Raw genomic sequence first — 26647 nt, 5'->3', positions numbered from 1 at the left:
TAGTTAAGCCATAATGACTAAAACAAATACAGCTAACTAACACAATAAAACACAATAAAAACATGATAACATAATTAAAAAAACAGATTTTTAAAAATGTTTTTGAAACCAAACTCTTCATATATACTTTTATATAAAGAAACATTTAAGCTGTGTTAGATAAATAATAATTATGATATTATAAAGACAAAATATTAAATAATTGGCCAAAATAAGATTAATGTTCGATGTATAAATCTAAACAGAAACAATTGCAATTCAAATGTATTTGTAGTACTGTAGCATTTTTCATTGCATCTTGCACTTTACAAACCCCAATGACTGAAATAAAGGGAACTTTAGTGAAAAAAACTCGCTATAAAAATAAACAATTTTGGAAAGTATGCATGTAGCAAGAAAGAAGAGATAAACACTTAAAAATAAATATGCACACTTCTAATAGTAACAGTAATAATGTGGACATTTCATTTCTTTGAGATTTTCTGGGGACCCCTAGAATCTTCCGGAGGGCCCTGGGAGTCCCCGGACCCCATTTTGAAAACCCCTGTCATCCTAAAGTCTTAAAATAGTGAGGTCAAGACTACATTTTAAGTTCTTATTTATTGAAAATAATAATTTCTGCTTTATTGCACGGACTTCAATTTAAATGTTGCACAAACTCGCACGTCATGTCAGATTAAAAATGTTCTTTTTTTGTGTGAGCTATTCCTCTAACAAATAAAAATGAGACGATGCATGCATACACTTTTTATTTAGATAAAACTATTTATAAAAAACATATCTTTTCTTTGAAGGTTTCTGTGGCTGCCTGTTTGTTAAGCTATTACAAGTAACACTACACCAAACGGCATTCTCTCAAAAATAATCTGGTTCGAGACTAAGATTCTTTCATCACAACCATTTGTAAAAACAAGCCTGCTCGACAGCAAAATCAACATTGGCCTCTTGGTTGTGTGCTTTCCACCCACTGATAACGGTGGGTGCATTCGGTGTTCTTCTGTTTGACAACAAGCTCCGTATCGCCTGGTTACCAACACTGCAAACACTCCTCCAAGGGGTATATATATTTACCCTGAGAAAGGACAAAAGATTCATAAATCAAGCTTTTCCATGAGCAGAGATGAATTTACGCACGAGGAGATAGAAGTTCACCATGACCAGGGGTAACTGAGAGACTAAAGGAGAGCAAGATCCACATCGTCCTGACTTGAACAAGCTCGACTAAGACGACCAAATCAGTATACCAACACATCCGCAGGGATTAAGTTAGGATTTCTTCTTGTCATACAGGAGATACCGCATTAGACCGTGGAATCCTGTCAATGCTGTATCTCTTCTTTGTCAGCCTTCCTAAGATGTTCAGTAATACCTCACTTGTCATCAGATTTGTGGGTATGTAAAGCTTTGTGGTCTGCGGCTTCCAGATGCTTTTATTAAGCACTGGTGTCTCACCAAGGCTCTAAATCTGTCAAATCAAGACTGATTTGTATTCTTTAAAGGGATAGTTCAACTAAAAATACAATTTCCATTGTCATTTACTCACACTCATGTTGTGTTTTTCCTGTTTAGTCTATGTGATAAAATCGAATGAATTGTGGGCTGTACAATTTTCAGATTACAAAACGGGCATCGTAAAATTATAATTGAACCTGGTCTTCTTAAGTCATTTTTTCATTTCATTTTAATTTTTTTATAAAGCACGAGAGAAAATATGAGTGTTTAACAAACTTTTAAATTGTGGCAGACTTTTAAAGTCTGTGATCTGAGTGATTTGGCTGGATTATGAGCAATGATCAACTCCGAGAGGTACTGCGGAGCAAGATTTTTTATAGCTTCATACACGAAAAGCAAAAGTTTGAACTCAATATGATATTGGATCGGTAGCTAATGTAATGAACATAAAATTGGTGTGATGTGGACCTTTTTGCAACAACCTGTGAGCAGACGGCCAGCTGCATTTTGAACCAGCTGAAGTCGATGTACAGCAGACCCCGGCAGCCCATAATAAAGCGAATTACAATAATCAAGCCGCGAGGAAATGAAGGCATTGATCACAGTCTCAAAGCTCTTCCTACTGAGAAGAGGTCTCACCTTTGCATCTTCGGAGATGATAAAAACCGGAACTCGCCGTGGCATTGATTTGCCTATCCAACTTTAGACCACTGTCAAATATAAAACCCAAGTTCTTGGCGGCATGTACACAGTATGGGGTGAGAGAGCCCATATTAATAAATATGGGTTTAATAAAACAATTTGTGTTTTGTCTTCATTCAGATGTAAAAAAAATTCTGAGCCAAGTTTTCAATTCTTGGAGACAGGCACACAATTGTTTGACTGCAAAATTATCACCACGCTAACCGGTATGTAGAGCTGAGTGTCATATGACAGCTTTGTTAGAGGGACAGCCTGAAATTTTCGTTTACCTTACGATAAAATGTTTTATTTTTACCAATGGTTTTCTTCATACTAATAGGTCAGATGTCAGTAATATGGTGTTTTCAATACCTATGTGGAGCCTCTTTTTAAAGCATCTTTTGTTTTTAAAGCATAGTTTTCTATAGTCGGGTAAGTGAATTGTCACATCCATAATGGTCCATATTCCTCATACGTAAATGGGCACATTAAAATTAAAATAAAATAACTATTTTATGCTCAATGAAGTGCCATCGCCTCTCCATTTGTTGGGTATTATTGCTTCTGGTTTGTATATTTTAATTGACAGAAATTCTACAAAGTATGTTGTCTCTCAAAAAACTTTTTTTAGTCACATCCAAGCTTTCTTTCTTTTAAAATAGAAAACTTGTGTATAGACACAAGTTTATCATCAGGGGTTTAGTCAAATATTAAAAGATAATTCAATATATTAATAATAAATACATTCTCTAAAAATGAACATTTCAAGTTTTGACTTTAAATGTCACATCCATAATACAACTTTCACTACTGTACTTTTTTGCATCTTTACAGCCCCGTGCTCATTCACTTTCAATACATGTAAAATAGCAATCAAGAGATTATTTAAAGGAATTACTTTATTTTCCAAAAGTTAGGTTTTTTGAAACGACTTGAGAGTGAGTAATGGCCGAACATTCAATTTTGGGTGACAAATGTTTTTTTTCAAGTATCTCATCATACAGCGTTCTCATTACTTTGAAGAACGCGCACATACTCTCCCCTCCCTCTGAGAACAGTACAGCCTGGTCATTTCAGGTAAACACATTCTCACCCCCTCTATGGGCACTACAGCATTCATTTCTTAAATCTCAGATAAACCCGGCTCTTGATAAAGTATCATTTTTGACATGCCATGTGTCGAACGCATAGTAACAAAGCAGCTCTATTTGTACTAATGACACCTGCTGCAACTCTTGTCTATTGACCCTTAAGCCTTCCATAAACATATGAAAAGAGAATTCATCCCCAGCTTAGTAAACATCCCACCCCCTGCGTCCGTGCCTCAGTTTTGACTTTAGATTAGTGCAGTAATGATGGCTCGGCCTAATGAGGCCTGGGGGATGAGCCGTGAATGGGGCTGTCTGGAGTGCCGCCATGCTTTCCTTCTGCCAGCGCTGAGATTACTGCAGTGAAGAAGAACAACTGAGCTCCACCACAAACCACAAAGTAATAGACGGGGGTCTCAGAACTTGAACCATGCAAACACTAAAAAGGCACACTCGAAATTACAGCTGCTCGCCATTTGAAATGATATGTCTCTTCGTCTCCATAATATCCCTAAATGGACCATTAGAGCTCAAAACTACCCGTTTTGCTTTCCATTTATGTCATTTATGCTATTAAGAGCATGAATGCCACAGAAATGTCTCTCCGCTGACTCTGAGCTACATTGTTGGCCCTCAAGACTCAATTCCCAACATACGTCCGGTGGGCTGCTAAGCCACTGAGCTGAGTGGAGAAACTATGAATGGTTTAGGTCTAAAGATGCATTGAAAGTTACAATACCAGACTATTTAATCGACCCAATTATCCTATTGGATCCTTTATAATATGGTCATGCTTGTCTGTGGTGGGGCTATGCTATTGGCAATGTGTCCGAGTGAATTATTTTAGGCACATTTCATTAGGAGGAATTTTCTGTTCTGTTGGTCCGATGTCTTTGCTTATTATGATCTATCCAGTCATGTAGTACAAGATGAGATGTTGAGCATCCATGGTACCCTAGTTTCTACCCTGTGTGATATCTATTTCTCTCTTCTCAGTAATATCTTGTAGCTCTCAATCTTTCATTTCCCCTTGTTCTCCGTCCGTCCTTCCTCACTCCCCCATTTACAATATGCCTGTTGCTTTCCCACTCCCATCCCCTCTTTTCCGGATGATTCCGTGGGCCCTTGAGTTTGTAATGTGAGCAGCCGTGGGTGAATGAGAGAGCGAGAGCGCCAGAGTAGACTCATGGGAGGAGAGAGGTGAAGAGGGCCACAATAGCCAGCCAGATGGAGAGAGAGACATAGCCGCCCCACTTCACCCATAATAAGGGGTAGTGCTTTTAAATGCCTATTTTACAGCCTTTTTCCAATTCAATTGAATTAACCCCATTTCCAAGCAATTTGGACCCATGTTGTCATGGTTACAGAGGCGGGATGGCAGGATACTAGTGTTGCTCATGGAATGGTTTTCTATGTTGGTGCATGCAGCCTAAGGGGCGATTCATTTTTCGCGTCTAAAACCGTGCGGAAAACGCGAGCCACGCTGCTTTCTCTAGTCAAATGACCCGCGGTGCGCGCGGCACTCTGAATAGTTGAACTATTTCCATCTCGATGCGGCGCCGACTCATGTGCGCATTTTTAGGTCATTTGACCCATCTCTTACTATAACTCATACCTATAAGCAACAGTTATGATTAGAGGATAAAGAAAAGAGGATGCTTATGGCACGTTTCCAAGTCATCATTTGTCATTTTACACATTGCAATAAATATCGTACCGTGGACTCTATTCCGAGGTATTATCGTACAGTTAGATTTTGATATTGTTACATCCGTAATTGATATGCTTTTCATTCTAATGTGTTATTTCTGCTGTTTCTGCAGGATCTTTCCAAGGGAATACCTGTTACAGCATGTACACCTCTATTCATTGGCAGATTTACAGCAGGTAAATTTTCTCTCTTTTTGTACATGTAACTAGGCCTGCAAGAAATCTGCTTTATGCTTTTTTATATTTGATCTGATTAAGATACTGTAAGATACAGTATACAGCCACGAAAAAAAATAAGAGACTATTTTTAAATCAGATTTTCTGATTTTAACATTTACTATTTATTTGTATGTGTTTAGGTAAAATGATCATTTCATTCTGTAAACTACTAACAATATTTCTCACAAATTTCACATAAAAAGATTGTTTCTATTTGCATTTATTTGCAGAAAATGAAAACTGGAGACACAGGTCGAAATAACAGAAAAGATGCTCTGTATTTTTTCAGAGCTCAAATACTGCATAGAGGGCAAGTTCATAATACAACAGTAATATTTGTACGCAAAAATTTTATGTGATAACCTTGATTTTTATCACAGTTTCCATGTTCTGTCAGTCTTTCACATTGCTGTTGGATGACTTTGTCACTCCTGAGGTTTGATTTTGTTGAAATTCCACAGACACTGGACTGGAATGGCCAAAATACATCTAGAAATTCTGATTAAATGAAAAACTTATTTTTTTCCACGGCTGTATATCTGTTTAATAAATGGTGGATGATTTGTAGAACTTTGTAAATGACAATTTTTTTCTTGTGTAAACTTCTAATATGCAGATTCTCTAAATTGAGGTGAAGAAGATGCATTTAACATACAGTGGCCCTTTGATCATGTAAAATTAGATCTTCATTCCATTGCATAGCAAAATATCAAAGCAAAAGCATGCTTTTCTCAGAAATAACTTGTATGAACATTTTTCCAATAAACTGTTTCCAGCTTGTTGATGGATGAAGTCAGTTGCCCTCAGGTTCACATGGGTGTCCAAGCAAAGGAAACACAGGCGCAGTTCATCACCAGAAAGACAAATACTTTTGTCTATTTCAACAAACTTCAACAAACTGTACTACAGTTAAAATGCTTCTTGCTATGATATTTTGCTATGTACAGTAATGCAGTGAAGTTCACAGATTTTTAAGTGTTGACATTCTTTATGGGCCACTATATATATATACACACACCTTCTGGACATATCAGATTCTGACACTGTACACATAAAAGACGTCATCACATTTGCACACACACACACCTGTAGCACACGTCATCACAATGTGGACTGTGTGTCTGCTCAGTCTCATCTGGCAGTTGGAGTTGAGAGGCTGTGAGAATGTGCTGTGTGTGTGTTTTTTCGCACCCTTTGCTGAAGTGTTACTCAGAGTTACTGTAGATATATACACAAAACCCCAGAGCGGTAAGAGTTAAGATACTCCAATGAACCTTCTTGTCACCTAAAATGCATGTGTAAATCCATCAGGTTTTCTTTAAACGGTGCATTGGAAGACCTTAGTTTGGTCAGTGAAATGGTTCACTTGATTTTGCCTAACCAACAGTTTTTTCTCCAATTTTGCAATTACAGGCAAATTTCAAATGTCCAATGTGTATTTTTTTTTTTGGAGGATTTATTGACAGAAATGCAATATAATATACATAACGTATGTCTTAAGAGGTGTATAAAGACCGTACATAATAAAGCGTTATGTTTTTATTACCTTATAATGAGCTATTTCTATATACATACACAGCGGGTCCCCTTGCATGGAATTCGCCATGTTTCTACAGTAGCCCTAAATGGACAAACTGCTCTACAGACCGCGTTTCGTAAAGACGGTACCTCCTTTGACAAAGAAGCGAAAACCTGACGACATCTTAGTTCTGTGTCAGCCACCGTAGTGCTTTGAAAGGGAGAGGTGGAGTGAGCCGTTGGTTGCAATTCGCAACCTCACCACTAGATGCCGCTAAATTTCACTAAATGTTACACTGGATAGTTACGTAACTATAAATAAAAAAACTTCTTATTGAAAGAAAAGTCATGGCATTGCATTTATTTGCTGCAAAAAACATAGTGAGGGGTAAATAACCATTCAATACATTGGCTGGTTGTGGATGTTATATATTGCAATTGTGTACATTGCTATGATAAAAAATAGAAAATTTGTCTTTTCCATCTTAAATTTTGTGTGCTTCGATTGAAATCGAAATCGAAAAGTAATTGTTTACCTCTTTGGAAACATGGAATACAAAACGTTGTTCTCAGGATAGAAACAAATTATCTGAATATCAGCTTCATATTTATATATCGATAAAATAAATGCTAATATTATAAAACTAATATTAAACTAATAGTCATTGTTTTTTTACATACTCATGTTCTGCTGTTAGACCTGAAGTATATAACTGTATTTCTCAATTATTGTTCTTCCTCTCTTTTCGTTATCTCTCTCCTCCTACCCCCTGCTGAATTTTTGTCACTCTTCCGTTTCTCAGAAATGACCCCTGCCCTTATTTTTCTGTTACTCTCAGAACATCTTTTCTCCTGTCCCACAACCCCACTCCCTTCGGTCTCCTGGTGAGAGGCTGGAGTCCGTTTACTCGCTCTCTCTCCACCCTGTGTCCCCCCCACCCAGCTAACTAATTGCTGCCATTCAGGAGCAACAGGCAGAAGAACAAACCATAACAGTCCTCCCTCTGCTTCTGTTCCCTTCTATTGTTCCCTAACATCCCATCGCCTGACAACGCCTTACTGTTCTTCTTTACATTTCTACATTCTCTTCTGCAATATTGCAAGTGATGTGCTGCTTTCTCTGTTAAGTTTGAACAACTTGCATTTGTTGGGAAAATTTGGCACCTACATGCATCTTTCCCCACTCCTTGTGGACTTTTCATTCATGGAATTTGTTGGAAAGCCTTTATACTCTCCCCCACTGCTTCAAACCCTTCTTCACTGCTTCTGTATGGCCCAAATTTGAGGCATTTCCCATTCACGTCACATCGCTGTCTCTTTCAGCCTCTTAATTGGCTTACCTTATTAAGGAGCCATTTTCTTTTAGCGTTGCTACATAATACCAGGTCCTCTGCCTCTGGAATGCTCGGCCTTCGTGTAGAGGTCACCGAATGCTGAACTATCTCCAGCAAGCCTCCAAACACCATAGACCAAAACCAAATGCTCTTACCTATTCACTTGAACAATTAAATCAGGGTTTTGGCTGTGTTCTTTTCTAAAAAAAAAGACTTCATTGACCATATTTGTTTGCGTAAGGCTCGCCGAGAAGCCACCTTTGTTTGGCCACTGTGTTTTGTTTGATGTAGCTTTTGGAAGAGTTGAAAAATGTTCAAAGTGGCCCAAGATGACCCACACGTAGAGCATTATATAAATCCTACAGTAATTGTATTGTATGTATTATGTCATTTTTGTAGAAATGTGCACGTGTTGAGGCAACACGATATGGTGGCAGGGACAGTTCACCCAAAAATGAAATGCGTGTCCTCTTTGTCTCAGAATTGTACAAATCACTTTGTTCTGATGAACACAAATAAAGATATTTGGAAGAATGTTAGCAATTTTCAGTTCTGGAACATCATTGACTACCATAGTTGGAAAAATTAAATGATAGTCAAATGTGCCCCAGAACTGTTTTCCTGAATTCTTCAATAAACCTAATTTTGTGTTAGACAATATACAATCATTTTTACCCTTCTATGGTAGTGGATGATGTCCCAGTACTGATAGTTGCTAATATTCATCTAAATATCTTTCTTTGTGTTCAACAGAACAAAGACGTTTATACAGGTTTGAAACAACCTGAGGGTGAGTACATTTTTTGGGTGAACTTTCCCTTTAATTCATTTGAAACCACTTGTTTCTTAATCCATGTACGGGATGAATCCTAGTACCATTTCTCTCGTGCCCACCTCACGCGATACCCTGGTGGCGGACCCTCTCTCTTCTTTACACGCTGGTTTTAATCCTGTTTTGCGAGGTCTTGGCAGGAAGAGTGTTATCCAAACAGAGCTCGCACTCTTATTATCTGTCTAATCTGGGCCCTTTCTCTGCCGTTTAATGGAGCGGGTGAGGACATTAAGACCAGGGCTGAGGAGTGGATGAAGAAGTAGGCGCTAAACTGTGGTTTTAAGGGATTAAGCTGCTGACGACAAAGCATAGGCAAGACAGGAGGAAAGGTGGGGGATTTGGGTGGGGGGCCTGATTTGGCGGACATCACCCATACCCCTCGTAACAAGGATAGAGATGCTGATTTGAGTTCACTGTGAGGATAGTTTAGGAAAGGATATATGGTACTGTACACAGTACACACAGTGGGGGATAAAAGACCTCTTAAGATGCTCTTTTTTCCTAATACATGCCATTTTTCTAATATCGCTTTTTAATAAACAAATATAAGAAGTGTAGTTTTTTTATGAAAGTTGAATAAAAACATATTAGCCGTGGACTTTACAACGCAACACTTGGTAATCTGTTATTCCAGCATGACTTGAGAATGTTCTAGGAAAATTATATATTATAATTCTTTGTTTGAGCTGTTCCATAGTTTCCATTGTCCATATATTGTAGAATATTCGCAAAAAGAAGTATGATTAAATGACCTTAAACTGAGAGAAAGTATGAAAACCTAGGTGTGAACCACAGCTACTCTAAACTCAGCTCGTTTAATATTAATAATTGCATTTCAGCTTCTGGTTCTCTCAAACACCTCACTTTTCATACATAAATTCACACTTCTAGTTCATTGTCAGTAACTCTGTTTAACAGCCCTCGAGCTCTCTCAGTAAAGCTCTCTCCCATCAAGCCTGGTGTAAGTGAACTCCCTGTATCTCAGCGCCCCTTCTAAATTATTCAAACGTTTAATTACTCCCCCTGCCAGCATTGATCAAGAGGGGTATATATCATCTTTACCCTGGGACGCTTTGATTGGTGGCTTGCAACGTTTCCTTAATGCCTCGCTATATATTACTGTCCCGCATGGGAAAAGTCAGGTTATTGCCTCCAGGTTCAGTCAGACTGGCCGGTGAAAAACAGGGATGTCTGAACTGAAAGCTTTTTGATGGATGGATAGTTGAGGGCTCTCCTGTTGCCTATGCTGAGAAAGCTTGCCAACAGTATCACCTCTGTGTTTATTGGGCAGTGACAGTGACTGCTTTATAGCGTTGTGGGCTTTTGGTTATACTGGTGTTGTATTCAGAGCTCTGTTGGAAGGGGAATTATAATTCCAGTTTATTCCAGTCAGTTAAGAGAATAGTTTAACTAAACAACAAAAAAGAAAAATCCATTATCATTTCCTCACCCTCATGTCATTCCAAACCTGTATGTCTTCTGCAGTAGACAAAAGAAGATATTTTGAAGAAAGTTGGTAACCAAACAACATTGACCCCAATTGACTTCCATTATATGAACCACTTCGTTCCATTTCTCCAATATCTTCTAGAGAAGAAAGTAAGTCATACAGGTCGTGAACAACGTTAGGGTGAATAAATAATGACGACAGAATTTTTAGTTTTGGGTGACCTATTTCTTTAATACAGCTTCAGTGCATTTGTGTCACAGACTTGAGACCTCGCAGATCCTCCGGTCACAGTGTCTATATGTAGTCTCCCCGCTTCCCACACAAACCTTCCACCCCATTCTCCTCGCTCATGCTGCGCATGTGTGCGTGCACGCGCGTCTTTCGTGGGAGACTGTGGTGGTCCCTCCTTTATTCTCTCGTCCCCTTGGCCCTCCCGTCCCACCCTCGCAAGCTCTCCTTCACCGTCCCCTCTTCTCCTCCACCATTCTTCGGTCGGCTCCTTGTGGAAGGGCTGAAGAATGCTGGCAGGCCCTTTAATTGGTCCTCCGCAGTGCTGCCAGGTGTAGCCACTTGTCTCTGCCCCCTTGGTGAATATGCACTGGAGGTCTAGGCCCCTTCCCCTGTCTCATTCAGCTGCCTACAATACGCCTTCTTCAGCAGCCCGCTTTCAAAGACCAAGCCGGTTTTTAACTACTCTGCCCGATAAATGGCATTCACATATTATTTTTTACGAACAGTCTCCCGAAAGGAATTACCCCACCCTCGATCCATCGCCATCCCCCCACTCTCGAAGCATTCATTAGGTTTCATTCCTGATTCCTCATGTGCTGTCTTTTTTATTTTTTTGGTCTCCCATTTAAAGCTTGAAGTGTTTGTCCAGTTGCTAGAACTCTCAGATAGACATGTAACTGTTAACAGGATTACTGTCCATTGAATAATAGAGGTTTTTTATTTTAGACTCCAGCTGCTTTTTCATGCTTTTCTCATACCTGTTGAACACATTTGGTCAAACTCATGTGATGGTGGATTCACAAGGGTCACGTTTGAAAACTTCAATGTTCCCAAAGTTCCTCCTCCATGGCTTTCCATTGTATGTTTTCCAGCTACAAGACTGCACTACTCTGAATTTTGTTTAACACATTTTATCATTCTTCAATCTGTCACGCCGATTTACCCCACAGTAAGAGTTGAAATGTGTAAAAGAGAATCCATGTTGTAGGTAACTTTATAACTTTCATCTTTTTCTTTCCTGTAGGTCATAGATGGAAAGCTTGCTCCCTTCCTCTCGAAGGTAATCAAGTTTGCCAGCTCTCACGTGTACAGCTGCAGTCTGTGTCGAGAGAAGGGCTTCATCTGTGAGCTGTGCCACAACGGCCAGGTCATCTATCCCTTCCAGGAGAACACCTCCAAAAGGTTAGACCTACGGTCACCGTTCATCTCTACCTCGAAGGTCTATAAAGGCATAAATGCTGCATGCAGCGGCCACAAAAAGTTTTGTATAAAAAATTTATATATTTTTTTATATATTTGATGACAAAATTAATGTCAGTTTGAACCAGCCTGTGTCAAGATGGATTTTAGTGGATGGATGACGTATGATTAAATATCATAAATGCATTAAATATCATTTTCATCACTAATGATGATAATGGTGTTGTTGATCTCACAGCTCTGTGCCGAACTCTCAGCTCATGGCTGATGATTGTCCTTCCCTTTCTAATGTCAGTCACACCCAGCAGGCAGTGAATTGAAGGCGTGTGAGGTATGATGGAGCAGTGATAGGTCAGTGTGTGCTAGAGGACAGTTAATCCCTCCAGCATCTCGGCTTCTTTAAGCATGCTCCGATTATGGCTGGCAGCTGATAAACTTCTGTGTATTTCACACCAGTCTACAATCTCTTCACCTCACTTTGTAGTAAAGAGCTGTTAGGAGACCAGATGCAGGTATTTAAACATAGCTCCTCACTCAGGGCTGTGGAACACTGATAAAGCCTGAATGACTGTTGGTTGGTCTGATATTAAAGCATTTAAATTGGAGTTCAAACATTAAAGGTAACATATTTAGCTAATGTGTGATATGGTTTAATGTACATCCAGCCGGTTGTTAGTTTGATGTTAAAACTATTAACCTACTGTATATGAAGAGTTTGGTTCCAAAATGAGATAACGCCGTTTAATTTTTTTTTTCAATAATCATGTTTTTTTATTGTGCATTACAATTAATGTCAATCAAACTGCAGTTGGTTGGTTTTGATTTACGCCATAATAACTCAGAAAATACAGCTAACTAACACAGTAAAATGCAAGAAAAACATGATTTTTGAAAAAAAATTAAAACAGAGTTATCTCGTTTTGGAACCAAACTCTTCATATATTCTTGGGGATAATAGACCTTGGAATGTCGCAACTGACCAATCAGAATCAAGTATTCTAGAAAGTTAATAATTTTGTTTAACATTAATGTTTAACAAGTCTTAAAGTCACCATGGAACGGAAGTTGTAAGGGTGTTTTTTTTTTTTATTGTGACCCTGGACCACAAAACCAGTCATACGTAGCATGGGTATATTTGTAGCAATAGCCATTAATACATTGAATGGGTCAAAATGATCGATTTTCCTTTTATGCCAAAAATCATTATGATATTAAGTAAAAGAGTATGTTCCATCAAGATTTTTTGTAAATTTCCTTTTCATTTCCAATTTTGTGTTGTGAGTGGATGCAGCAAAATTACAAACAAAAACGGCCGAAAACTCACCTACAAACGTTTCGCTGCTGTCCACTCTTTGAGAATTACCCACTCAAGCTTCGAATTTCCGCTTTCTGGTTAATCTACTCTCCACAACATCATTACAGAGGTAAACCAATAGAGAACATTAAAACAAACCCGTTTCTTCTTAGCAGCGGCCTGCTACAGTGCCTCTGATTAACAACTTTCAAGGCGATTTTCTCAATATTTCAATTTTTTGCACCCTCAGATTCCAGGTTTTCAAAAAGTTGCATCTCGGCCAAATATTGTCCTATCCTAACAAACCATGCATCAATAGAAAGCTCATTTATTAAGTTCTCAGATGATGTATAAATCTCAAAATTGACCTTTATGACTGGTTTTGTGGTCCAGGGTCACAATTGTGACATATCTGAGTGCAACGACTTGTGGATTAAGACAAAATATTAGGTGGGGCTTGATTTTGTTCCTTGGGAATTGATTGGATTGTTGGAAGCCAAGCCATTGGACAGTCAGTATAGGCCCGTCCACAGGCGAAGATACTGTATGCAATGCAGAGAAGAGATTTTATTTGAGGGGGACATGAATTAAAATAAAAAATAATAATAATGACATGCATTGGATTAATCCGTTATACAATGCAACATTCTATTGAAAAAAAAATGATTTCATGGTGACTTTAAATATTATTAACTGTAAAACACACCGTTAATGAGAAGAGTGATGGAGAATTGCTTTGGGCCAGCGACAAAAATCTTATCTCTGTTATTTGTGTTATCTCTGTGTTATTTTTTTATACTGTGTTGTTTACGGAATGCTTTAACATGTTCGAAAGTGTACAAAGAATTGAGGTTTATTAGAATATTTATTATTTATATCATTTAGAATTATTATTAGCCCTAGTATCTACACATTTGGATTCAATGTTATAGATCTGTTAGTCCAGCTGGATCCAGGTGTTATATTAACTGCTTTACTGTGCGGCCTGTTGAGCTTATCCAGAATGTTATGGGTGTGTTTGTGTGCGTTTGCTGTTGTATCTGTAACAGCACATGCTCAATAGTGCACTAGAATGCAGTCATAAGCGCTAAAGGTGTTTCCACGCCCCACTGTAAATCCATAAATTCCACAAACCACCACCACACCTCACAGATGAGCAAGTACAATAACTGTATGGCTTTTGGACCTTAAACCGTTGGAAAGTATTATTTATTTATGGAGGCAGATTTAAAATAGACTTTCTGTGGTCTCAGCTACTATTATCTTGCATGCTTTAGGTTGTATTTATGGCACGTTTTGAATTTTCTTCTGTAGCGTGTTTATGTGTAGTAAAGATGAGTTTGAGGAACGTAATAGATTGTTTTTAATGGTGCTTGTATGCAAAGTGTAACTGTTTTAAGAAATTGACCACCAGGAGTAACTTTGAACAGTATAGCCAAACCTCTTGGCCAGAAGTGAACTTGGAATTTAGTTTGGGCTTGGCAGTCCAAAAACTACCGCCCATGCTGGTTTGGGGAAAGAGGAAATTTCTGTTTATAGAAACATCTAATTGTTCTAGTACAGAATGAAACGGCATATTATATATATTTGTGTTATATTTATATCTGTCAGCCAGTGCTGTTTTTTACTCTACTTATCTTTACTTTTTCTAAACTTCACTGTAATCTTTCTCAGCAGTATTGTGTACACCAAGTTACATGACAAACTAAACAAAAGTGTTTGTCTTTTATTAATCTGGTGTTTAAATCTGGTGTGACTTCAATTTTATTTATGCAATTGGCAGCCGCTTTTATCCAAAGTGACTTACAATGCACCCAAAACTCATTTGTTTTAAATATCTTGACTATTTGATATTCTTCTTCTTTAAGGTGCGAGGGCTGCGGAGCCGTCTTCCATGCCGAGTGCCGGATGCGAGCCCAGCCGTGCCCGCGCTGTGTGCGCAGAGAGCTGCACAAGAAACCGGCATCGTTCTGGAGGAGGCACGCCCCTCACGACAGCCCCGACGATGAAGTGCTGGGTTACTTTGAGCTGGACACCTGAGATGGTTCACGAAGAGCACTGCAGCTCTCTGAAGGAGCTCACTACACTGATAAAGTGCCGCTGTGCGTGTGTGCGTATCCGCGAAGAACAAGACTCTGCGGTCTCCTGGTGGAAGTGCTCAGTGACAGAGACACAGCAATGTTTTTTTACTTTCTCTCTCACCTGAGAGAGATGGACCCAGAGACAATAATTCAGCTCCGGAAGAGCAGAGGCTTCATAATGATACCAATTTACCCTTCCCTTTCATCTACCAAATGACAGCCGGGGCCAACCGACAAATACAGGCGAAGTACGCTCGCACACTCGCACGCAAACACGCTCGCTGACAGACGTAAAATAATGCACTTTCTGGCAGACTCACAATCCGAGAGAGATGATTCAAACCAATTTCTGGACACAAATAGAGCTTCTAATCCATTAATGGTTCTGACAAAGTGAACGCTGCGAGATGGACGTCTGGCTGTTGCATTTGGGTTTCTTCCGTGTTGGAGTTAACCTACGATGCTGAAGTTCTCAACGTATGAAGATAAACATCCTTAGAAACGCAATATCATCTGCTTAACTACCTGGGACGGGTACATCTGCTTTCCAGCACAAACTATTCGTTCCCTTTTACATGATCTCATTCTTGCACTTTTACGTTTTATGAAGGAAAAAACAGATACTGGTGTTGAGAGGTAACCTGGTCACGCCTAAAGCTGTTTCACTCTCAATTTTTTTATTTTTATGATCATTTTTTTGCACTTTAGGTCACAGTATGTCACCATATGTTTTTAACTGATGTCACTTTCAGCATGACTGATGGTTCGAAGCGCGGTGTAGCGGGATGTAGGGTTGGTGTTTTTTTTCCCGTCCAGCTGGAGTCGGAGAGTTGCGCGAGTGTTTATCAACACTCAATGGCCCTGCCTATGAGCTGCGGAACCATGTTGTTCTTGATAACCGCCTGGACTATGATTACAAACTATCCTTAGCCACCAAGCCCCAAAATTACAGTCCAGAGTTCTCGGGCTTTGTTTAGCATTGGTAAGGTCCTTTTAACAAGAACTGTAAAGCAAACCCGACGTGGACGAGCTCATAATTCACGTCGTCTAGCTGACCTCTTCTAGTGGGCAAGAATTGGCAATAATCACTTGTTTTGCTTCTGTTGCCTTATTTGATGTCCTGTTCTTGATGTTCGGGTCTGTTATTCTCCAAAGAAACAAAATGTGAACAGGTTACAGATAATATTTTATGTCTGGCCATGCCCAGCGCCCACATGTATTCAGCTGACTGACATTTTAATGAGCTTTTTTGTAATACTTAAAATCCCTATTATATTTCACTCCTCTGTTACTTTTTAGATCTTAGATATCTTAGATCACCTTACCAGCACACCAAGGCTACACATTTAAAGCACTTAGAAGTTCTGCTGGGGCCGATTGCTTCAAGTTGATCACAACAAGGACCTTTAGCTCAGATTTAGTTCTTTCTGACCAACAGTTGTGGCTTCTTAAAGGAACAGTTACCCAAAAATGAAAATTCTGTCCTCTCTTGCTCATCCTCACGTTGTTCCAAATCTGTATAAATTTTTTTGTTCTGATGAACACAGAGAAAGATATTTGGAAAAATGCTTGTAACCAAACCAGTTGTTGACTAGCAAAATTGCTTTACACATTTCTTTGTTCTGTTGAACAAATAAGAAGATATTTTGAAGAATGTAGGAAAGCAAACAGTTCTGGGGCACTTTTGACTACCATTGTTATTTTTCCTACTTTGGTAGTCAATGGTGGCCAAGAACTGTTTGGTTACAAGCATTCTTCTGAATATCTTTCTTTGTGTTCATCGAAACAAATACATTTATACAGATTTGGAACAACTCGAGGGTGAGACAAATGATGACAGATTTTTGGGTAAACTGTCCATTTGAGCGCATGAAAGTGGGACTAGGTCAACTTTAACGCACATATCATTTGTTACAGTGTACATTTTCATGTTTTTTTTTAGCTTATGTGTTACTTTGAGACATTTGCACCAAGAATACTTCTAGTTTGAGTGAATTCAGTCTTAGTTTACATGTGTTTGATGTGTGTTTGGAGAGTGTAATGGTGGATGAATGATTGGTAGTTGTTCAGAACGTATTTATTAGTCTGTGTCTCTTTGCCTGCCTTAAATTGAAAGCCAATGCGTAAGCCTGTTGATGTTCTTCTATTAGCAAGCTTTAGTCATTCAGTTTGTGAGAGGAAAATGTTTCAGTATTTAATCTAATCAGGATATCAGGCTATAGAAGATATCATAATATAATCGCTTGTTTTGTTTTTAAAGGCTAAGACCTTTACTTACCTTACTAAAAAAAGGAATAGCCCCAGACTGTGGGTCTTGGAAGCTGGCAGTCTCTTGTTTTCCCGTGAGAGATCTTGTCATTTTCTTTTTGAGGCTTGAACTTTGGTAAATGCATCATGTTTTGCAGTTTCTGAGGAAAACAATGATCTTAATGGTGTATTTGAAATCTGTTAGCTTTGAGAGTTTGATGTATTATAGAGTTTTATCACTTGCATTATCTGACACTTTAAATCAGGGACTCTTAACAGAAAAGAGGGATGAGGGATGAGAAAAAGGATCTGAATTTAATGTATTGTTTTGTTTTTGTCATTTCTGTACACCAAATTGGTGTTTGTTTTCATGTATTTGCTTAAGGTATTGTACATTTTTTCAGCCATCGTGTTGATCTCGGTTGTATATTTGTATCATCAGGTTTTTGTTTCATTGGTATTTATTGTATTTATATTCTTCATTAGAATTGAACAGTTTATCAGTTTCTGGATTGCTCCCTATAAACTCGCCGCTATAGACAACCTGTTATGCAACTACAGACAATTGTTTTCAGTACTGCTGCGGGTTCCTTGTTTTTTTTTACCACTGATGCCAATAAAGTAAATTACTTAACACATTCTAACATTTTGATCACTTATTAAATAATCTGAATTGACTCCATGGATTCTTTTCCTGATCAGAATCCAAGGTGAGTTTCACGACCTGGTAGAAGTGGAACAAATGCATCACGTCGTGAGTGTGGTGATGGTGTTCCCTTTTGGGTCCGGGTGCAGCAGAGCAGGTCCAGGCGCTGACTCACGAGCTAATCCCAAATTAAAAACCACATGCTTGTATCTGGTTCTGTCTGGAGTTACACCAACAACCACTGGACCTGTTATAGACCACAGCATGAGGCTTCTAATTTTTTGCTAAACTGATGCATTGTGGTCCCGATTTAACTGCACCACATATATACATTTGAAATTCTATCAAGTGATATCATGGTTTTACTGAGAACGGTTGCCATGGCAGTATATTTTCTTGAGGGGATTTTAAATATTTGGCCAACATACAATGCGGCCTTGAAGTGAGAGTCCACGTTGAAAAACCTGGAAATAAAGTTTTGGGATTTGAAAAACGTTAAAACAATAAAAAGTTAAGATGAAAGGTTCTACCTTATATGACTGACTAAAGAAGATATTTTGAAGAACGTTGGTAATAAAACAACATTGGCCCCATTGACTTCCATTGTATGGACACAAAAAAACCACAGAGACATTCCTTAAAAGATCTTCTTTTGTGTTCCACAGAAAAATGTGGACTTACAGTGTACTTACAAAATAAGAAGTTACAAAATGTGTACACTCAGCTTTTAAAACCTATTAACAAAACTGTACTCTATTATTCATTCACTTTCACTATACAGTTTACACTATTAATTGCATTTTCATTTATGGCCTCAGACTTTTTAACATGGGCAGGAAAAAAGAACCAGACTAGTTAAACACGTTCTGACAAACCATCCCAAATTCTTAACTGAGTGATGCCTGGGTAAAGCTAATGGTCGGCCACCCCAGACGCTTCCTCCCTGGTTTACTTTTTCAACACTTCCCTCGTGTTTTTTCCTCCTCCCATTTTCTTCTCTTGAAAGCGAGCAGTAATTTGTCCTGGCCTTAGTGCGCTCCAAAGCCTTTCTCTGACAGAGAATAATCCACCAGGATCTAGCCACTGCTGATGGGCCGGAACATGCCAAGTCTCCTCTTTGTGTGTGTTTTTGTGCGGATGTGTTTGTTCACTAACTCTTAAAGCTGGTTTTCGAGCGTGTGCTTAAAATCGGGGCGTCCTGCTGATCCCAAACTCCATTATGGTCTTAATGTGTGTGACAGCTCGGTGTTGAAGATTACTTTAAAAGGTGTTTTCACACATATCTGGACTTGCTGTGTCCTTGTTTGGAACGGTGAAGATTTTCTTGTCAGGAAGATGTGTTTTTGAGGATCTGTAGGATTTTTATTTTTTTTGTTTGCACACAATGAACTGATAAATTATGTTTAATGTTTACCTAATAAATAAACTTGCTGCTTCGTGTAAAATCTTAACCATAAAAACACATCCGTTCCACCATTCCATGGTTGTCACAGTATGAGACTTGACCACTATGTCCCTTCACACCGAATACAGGAGTCTCAGGAGTGGGAGGGTGTATTTGCTAGTTACTGTATATTATGCACATGAGGATGTCTGTTGTTTTAGTGAGACCGTGTGAATCGGTTTGTGTGCGAGCTGCGTGTGCGCGGTCCGACTCATTTGCCCGTGATTTGTATTGAGGAGTGGGCAAATTGAACCTGAGTGTTGGTCAGGCTTAATTGTCATCGCCAATTAGTGCATTGTTGAAAGGCACAATGGCTCCAGTGTAGCGAAGGGAACGTTCTCCTTTGTGCTTCTCCAGTGGCCCACAGGCCAGTCAAGACTCATTTAGGGCTCTGACAACACAGGGCCAGAAATGCCATGAAAAAAGACAACAAAAGGGCGGTTTAAGGAGAAAAAGACGACGGCAGAAAGAGCGCCGGAGACAATAGTGACATGGGATGGAACGCTAGGGTCTGCTTCTCATGTAAAGGGTTACAATGTCGGTTTCAACCTTCCCAGTACACACGTACACGTAAGAGCAGCGGTGTCCTAACGTGCACCTGCTGCACAAAGACGAGTTACAGCTGACCTGCGGTCAGAGCCTCAACGTCCATTTACAATGTCAGATGTAATACGTGTGCATTGATGTGTGTATTTGAGGCACATTTGAGTCTCATAAATCACATTTTGAGTAACATTCAAAAATGTTCTTTGTAAATTGCTTTGTTCTGTTTTACACAAAATAAGATATTTTGAAGAATGTAGGAAAGCAAACAGTTCTGGGGCACTTTTGACTAACATTGTAATTCTTCCTACTATGGCAGTCAATGGTGGCCAAGGACTGTTTGGTTACAAGCATTCTTCGAAATACCTTTCTCTGTGTTTATCAGAACAAAGAAATCCGTACACATTTGGAACAACTAGAGGGTGATAAAATGATGACAGAATTTGTATTTTTGGGGTAAACTGTCCCTTTAATGTGATGAACTCCACCTGGGGTTACTCTGAAAGGACTCCTGACATCATACTTCCATTAAAAATGACTCAAAAAAGTAATTGCAGAAATGCCGCAGAAAAAAACAATTCCACCAAAAGTAGCTCCAGGTCCATTCCCTATCTGCACTCCTCCAACAACACAAAAGCAGCGTCTCGTATCTTGTCATCTGTCTGTGACCGAGACACGAAAAGCAAAGCAAATCAAGAACATACAAAGCTAATTTAGTCAGATTACATCACACATTATTGTGAATGAATTGTTGTCCGTCCGCACGCAGACACAGAGAGTCATGTATCAGATAAAGGCATGCGCGCAGACATGTGTTCAAGCATGCAGGACAAGAGAGGGAAAACCAACCACCATGGTATGTTTTCATGCCCAGGAGACATTACAAAACCACACCTCATCAAGCAACAACATCATTTAACTGAATCACTCCACAATGACATCAACGCTCCGCTGCTCAAGTCAAGCAAACCCAAGCTCACCTTATCTAGAGCATGACTGAGACTTGTTTCAATCACACTATATTCATTTTATTGCCAATCGAACAGGGAAGCATTTTTATTTATCATTACTTTGGATACTTATTAGTTTGTACACTAGTCTACATGGCCTCATTTCCATGGATGCAGTATATAGACAGGAAGCCGGTGGTGATTACCTCAAGGTGGGGTTCAGGAGTTAATGTGCCATTGTGCATAGGTAACCAATAAACAGGTGCACAAATGGCTGGCATGACTGATTCGGTTACCATAGCGTTTAAGACACAATCAAACATCTCGAGCGTAACAAGGAAAACAATGTACGCACATTTATGGCCGCGCGTGTCTCAATGATTGATTCCCGAGCAAGTCTTTGGCATGTAGACTTTCTGTTTACTCTTGTCTGTTCTATTCAGACGTGCTGGTAGCCAGCGTAACCAGAGTGTTAAATGAGCATTAGAAATACCCGATGGAGCCGCCTGATCGTTCACTTACGCTTTTACATACACACCCTGGAAGACCTTTGGACCTTAGAAATCTGTGAGATTACATACTGAATCAACAATGAGAAAGAGAGTAAAGAGAAGAGAGAGGTAACCCTCCATAGAGAATTTCAGAGAATTCCAAGGTTTACCTGTGTGAATAATTGGCCAGAGGACTTTAGATAGTGGAAATGCAAATGTATCAGGATGGAAAATGATGCTTGTCCCAACAGCAAAAAACTAAATTAAATTTTTTTTTAATTCATTAAATTACTACTAATAATAAAGAAATAATATAAATATATATAAATAAATAAACTAAGAATAGATACATAAATAATAATAAATATAATAAAATATATATGATCAAATATAATATAATCAAATTTTAAAAATAGGTTGGGGACACTTAAATTTAAACAATAAAAAATGTATAATGTTACTGCATTGGCGAACATGAAATCAAATGGTTTCTGCACACAAACAGTTCTAGAGGTGATGTAATGCCATGCCATTTATGCTTTTTCCAAACCCCGTGTCATTTTTTATGGGGTGTATTCACAATAATGCACATAACCTTTGAACTCCAGTGCATCATAGCAGTACCAGTGTGGCAGGTTGCTCCTCTAGCTCGTTTTCTTTGTCTGGTTAAGGCATGAGTGATTAAGCCTGCGTTAGGAGTCATTATGTGAATGTTTGCACAGCTCCGTCTGTCTTGAATGGGCCTAGTGGGTAAACACAAAAGTAATACAGGATACACTTGCACAAGACATTTAAGGCCTTTTCCTAGTCACACACACACAAACACACATTCACCAGTACCATTCACATCCCCTCAAATGTCCTCTGACTCATTTTATATGCTCATGTAGTTTAATTATCACCTTTTCCACAATCCATGTAGGGTTCATGTCCATGAAACTGTTAAATGTTTGAACCATGTGTGAGACTATTTAAAAGCTCAGTTTCATACAACGCAATGACACCTGTTGCACAAACACCCTCTGTGCTAACTGTGATTTGAGAGAGACAGTCTGACATACATACAATTTTCAATACAGCAGACGTGAAAGTAATACCAAACACGTATTGAAGGCGATGCATGGAGCAGACTGTCAGTGGCCTCTGGTGAAAGGGGGTGTGGCTTGAAAAGTTGTGGGCGTGTCAATGCGGGTGGAGTATTTTCACTCTACTGAACCTCTGAGGAGTGAATTATTACTGGCTGTGCAGCACACAGGAGGGAGCTTATCGCTCGGCAACTCTGAAAATATCATTTTGACAAATTTATGAAGGAAAAAATAGTTTAATCTGGAATTGTGGGGTTTATGGAGCATAAAGTGGGGAAAAGAACTCCAAAGGACTGTTTGGACACGCATTAAAGGTTGCGTTAACGTTAATGGCAGGCAGCACCTGAAACCTGTTGCGTCAAATACTAACGCGTGAGGTGATTTTATTTTGCTAGGTTTATTATGCCTGAAAATTAATATGCCTTTTTATGCGTCGGCGTTTCTTTTCCCCCTGATATTTTCGTCGCTTATTTTGTGTTTTTGGGGGTTTCTGGTTGTGAATCGTAACCTTTCGCCGGATCATCGGATGCGTTCACCTGCCATGTGGAATGTAAAACTGAGTCGAAGGGAAACTGACGCTTAAAGTGTTACTTCGTTACAAAGAATCTGCGGAAAATGAACTTTCGACCTTTACACGGTTTTCTCGGTGAATGATTGATTGACCATTCAGTCCACGGACGCGCGTGCTTTTCTACGGTACGTTTAGATGTTTATTTCTACTTTAATGACTTTATTCCTCTTTGAGGGGAGAGTGGAAAATTGCTCAAATTATTCCAAAGCAAGCGGATTATTGTTTAATTGAACTAAAGTTGCACTTTTCCTCTTTTCAGCCCGTGTTTGAAATGCACTCTCACAGTCGGAAGAAAGTGCGCTCGAGGTCTGGAATGAAACTTCACCGTGATTTACAACCTTGTGGACTGTGGACATGCTGCTGGAGCTATTAAGGTTTCCTTTTGGGATTTCTTCTTTCCGAAAAGCAGCAATAAATTAAAAAAGGAAAAAGAAGAAAGAGGAAAAAGCCGAGCTGAGAAAATACTCAAGAATTGAAATGCATATTTTTTTCAGTATGAGGAAACCTGCAGATAAGCCTCACTTCACCGCGGCGACCTCAGGTATGCACCTGGTTGGATTTTACCTACATTTTCTCCTCCTGTCTCGGTTCTGTGATGCTGCCTCTAAGGATATAGTGTGTGAGCCCATCACGGTCCCCATGTGCAAAGGCATCGGTTACAACCACACGTACATGCCCAACCAATTCAATCATGACACCCAAGAGGAAGTCGGCCTGGAGGTGCACCAGTTCTGGCCGCTCGTCCGCATCCGTTGCTCCCCTGACTTGCTTTTCTTCCTCTGCAGCATGTACACTCCCATTTGTCTGCAGGACTATAAAAAGCCCCTGCCGCCGTGCAGATCTGTGTGTGAGAGAGCCAAGAGGGGCTGCTCTCCTCTCATGATCCAGTATGGGTTCGAGTGGCCAGAGCGGATGAGTTGTGAGCAGCTGCCCATGCTGGGCGATACCGATCGGCTGTGTATGGACCGTAACAGCAGCGAGACCACGACTCTATCGCCTCCCTTCCCCAAACCCACCCCTAAGGAAACGCTGAGGCACAAAGCCACTGCCAAATCAGCTTCGCCCCAGAAATGTGACCGTGAGTGCCGGTGCAGAGACCCCCTGGTGCCCATCAAAAAAGAAGCACATCTTTATAACCGCGTGCATACCGGCTCTGTGCCCAACTGTGCTTTGCCGTGCCACCAACCTTACTTTTCTCCGGATGAGCGGACGTTTACGACCTTTTGGATAGGCCTGTGGTCGGTGCTGTGCTTTGTCTCCACGTTCACCACCGTTGCCACTTTTCTTATAGACATGGAGCGTTTCAAATATCCAGAGCGGCCTATTATCTTTCTGGCTGCTTGTTATCTGTTTGTGTCGCTGGGGTATATCGTACGACTGCTTGCGGGCCATGAGCGGGTGGCTTGCGAGGGCTCCGGCGATCAACAGCACATTCTCTACGACACCACGGGTCCGGCCCTGTGCACTCTGGTCTTCCTTCTCATATACTTTTTTGGAATGGCTAGCTCCATCTGGTGGGTGGTGCTGTCTTTTACTTGGTTCCTGGCGGCGGGGATGAAATGGGGAAATGAGGCTATCGCAGGCTACTCCCAGTATTTCCACCTCGCCGCTTGGCTTGTGCCTAGCGTCAAGTCTATTGCTGTACTAGCCTTAAGTTCGGTGGATGGCGACCCTTTGGCAGGCATCTGTTACGTCGGCAACCAGAGCCTAGAAAGCCTGCGTGGCTTTGTGTTGGCCCCTCTTGTGGTTTACCTATTCACCGGATCGCTCTTCCTGCTCGCCGGCTTCGTTTCGCTATTCAGAATCCGTAGCGTCATTAAGCAAGGAGGAACCAAGACTGACAAGCTAGAGAAGTTAATGATCCGGATTGGGCTGTTTACAGTCCTTTACACTGTGCCCGCAACTATCGTAGTGGCCTGCCTGGTGTACGAGCAACATTTCAGGCCAGGCTGGGAGCGGGCGCTGGCCTGTTCGTGCCCATCCGAACGCCAGCGCTTGGGCATGGGCCCAGACTATGCTGTGTTTATGCTGAAGTATTTCATGTGTCTGGTGGTAGGCATCACTTCAGGCGTGTGGATCTGGTCAGGGAAGACTCTGGAGTCATGGAGGCGCTTTGTGGCACGTTACGTCCCCTGTAGAACCCGTAAGCCGCCCGTGTTGGCCTCATCCATGTACAGTGAGGCCAGTAATGCTCTTACGGCCCGAGCTGGAACAGCGCCCACTGGGACCTACCACAAATCAGCCCCATCATCACACGTTTGAACATTGGCTGGATTGTCCCCGTCCTTTATAAATCGTGCAAGCGAGTGACGTATGAAGTGCAGGTCGTGACTCTGAATGAGCAGGTGTCTGTTCGACCTTCCAGTGACATCTCTGCAACATATGTGATGGACAGCACAGTTACACTATGAAGGATTTTTATAGACTGATGGTCGTTTCATTGTAGTCGAACACTTCTCGTTCTTGGATGTAATTTGGAAAGCAATGAAATTGTCTATACTGTACTAAAAAAAAGTGTCACCATCATTTTAGTCATTGTCTGTGGCTTTTAGAGCATGAATTATGGAAAAAAGATCTGAGATGGTTAATGCTTGAATCAAGTTCTTACTGTTGATGGTGATGTTTTATTTATTTGTTTATTCTTGTAAATATGCGTTTGAAGAACGTTGTGATAATGCAGCTAACAGTCGCTCTGTCGTGTTTGAGACTATCAACATATTTACAGGATGTGGGTTAGACCTTGTTTTGTGGCATCATTTTAAACACCGTCCTAATAAAATTTACAAATGTATTTTTTAGGTAAAACGTGACGCTTGTATGGGTTCTCTGTGAATAACAGGAACGCTTACTGTGCAGGTTAATACAACATGTAAGAAATTGGGAGGAAAATGCGGTAGTCTAGTGTTAAATTTATGACTTTGTTTATCAATGTCCTTCTTAATACTGCTAATGGATTGTTGGTTAGCATCTGTTGGGCAGTTTAAAGAATATTTAGTTTTATCATCTGAGCTTGACTTCCCTCTTGTAGTCAATGGTTTAACCTTTACACAAGGTTTAGTTGTTACCCAGCAGACATACTAGCTTTGTTGAAAAAAAAGAAAATGCCAAATATTAGGTTTTAAACACTGTAGAGGTTTTGATCCATATGTCAAATGCTTATTCGGATTGAATTCTGTCTCAATCTGTTAACCTCTGTCCGTTTTGACTTCTCTTTGCTGTCCCAGTTGGTTTAGAAATAGGTTTTCCACTTTTGAAATTCTTAAATGATCCCAAGCGAACTCTGAACTCAACATCTAGCCCATTTCCTCTGCATCACTTACAGTTGTATTGCTTTTGTTTGTGTACAGAATTGTTTGGGTCTATTCATTTGTAAATCTTGAAAAAGACTCGAGTCCAGACTGCAACTTGTACATATTTTGTTTAGTAAAAAACGAGTGCTACAGTTTTAAATATCTAAAAAATCTCTTTATGTAAAGTGTCTTATATGTTTCTTTTGTTTCTCTTACTGGTAGAGAATAAAAGTGAGCAGCAATCTGTGAACCTGCAAGTCAGATGTTTGGTCAATCATTTATTGTGCTTC

The 26647-nt window shown here is 39.9% G+C and overlaps 2 protein-coding genes across 3 annotated transcripts in view; both read left to right on the top strand.

Moving 5' to 3' along the window:
- The window catches only part of plekhm3 (pleckstrin homology domain containing, family M, member 3), a 42786-nt gene extending 24815 nt beyond the window's left edge, over nt 1-17971 (top strand). For both annotated transcript variants that reach the window (XM_057335787.1, XM_057335786.1), the window contains 3 exons: nt 5045-5108; nt 11540-11697; nt 14878-17971. In XM_057335787.1, the coding sequence (XP_057191770.1) occupies nt 5045-5108; nt 11540-11697; nt 14878-15049 (394 nt within the window). In that variant the 3' untranslated portion in view covers nt 15050-17971. The remainder of the gene's footprint in view (nt 1-5044; nt 5109-11539; nt 11698-14877) is intronic.
- A 4613-nt stretch (nt 17972-22584) lies between these two features.
- On the top strand, nt 22585-26621 carry fzd5 (frizzled class receptor 5). Its single transcript, XM_057335790.1, has 2 exons — nt 22585-23192; nt 23327-26621. The coding sequence occupies exon 2, from the start codon at nt 23545-23547 to the stop codon at nt 25327-25329; it is 1785 nt and encodes a 594-aa protein (XP_057191773.1). The 5' UTR covers nt 22585-23192; nt 23327-23544; the 3' UTR covers nt 25330-26621.
- The last annotated feature ends 26 nt before the right edge of the window (nt 26622-26647 follow it).

The sequence above is a fragment of the Triplophysa rosa genome, linkage group LG6 (genome assembly GCF_024868665.1).
Source record: "Triplophysa rosa linkage group LG6, Trosa_1v2, whole genome shotgun sequence".
NCBI classification, from domain to species: Eukaryota; Metazoa; Chordata; class Actinopteri; order Cypriniformes; family Nemacheilidae; genus Triplophysa; species Triplophysa rosa.
Note: the sequence above shows the minus strand (reverse complement) of the source record. Positions and strands in the feature narration are given on the sequence as shown.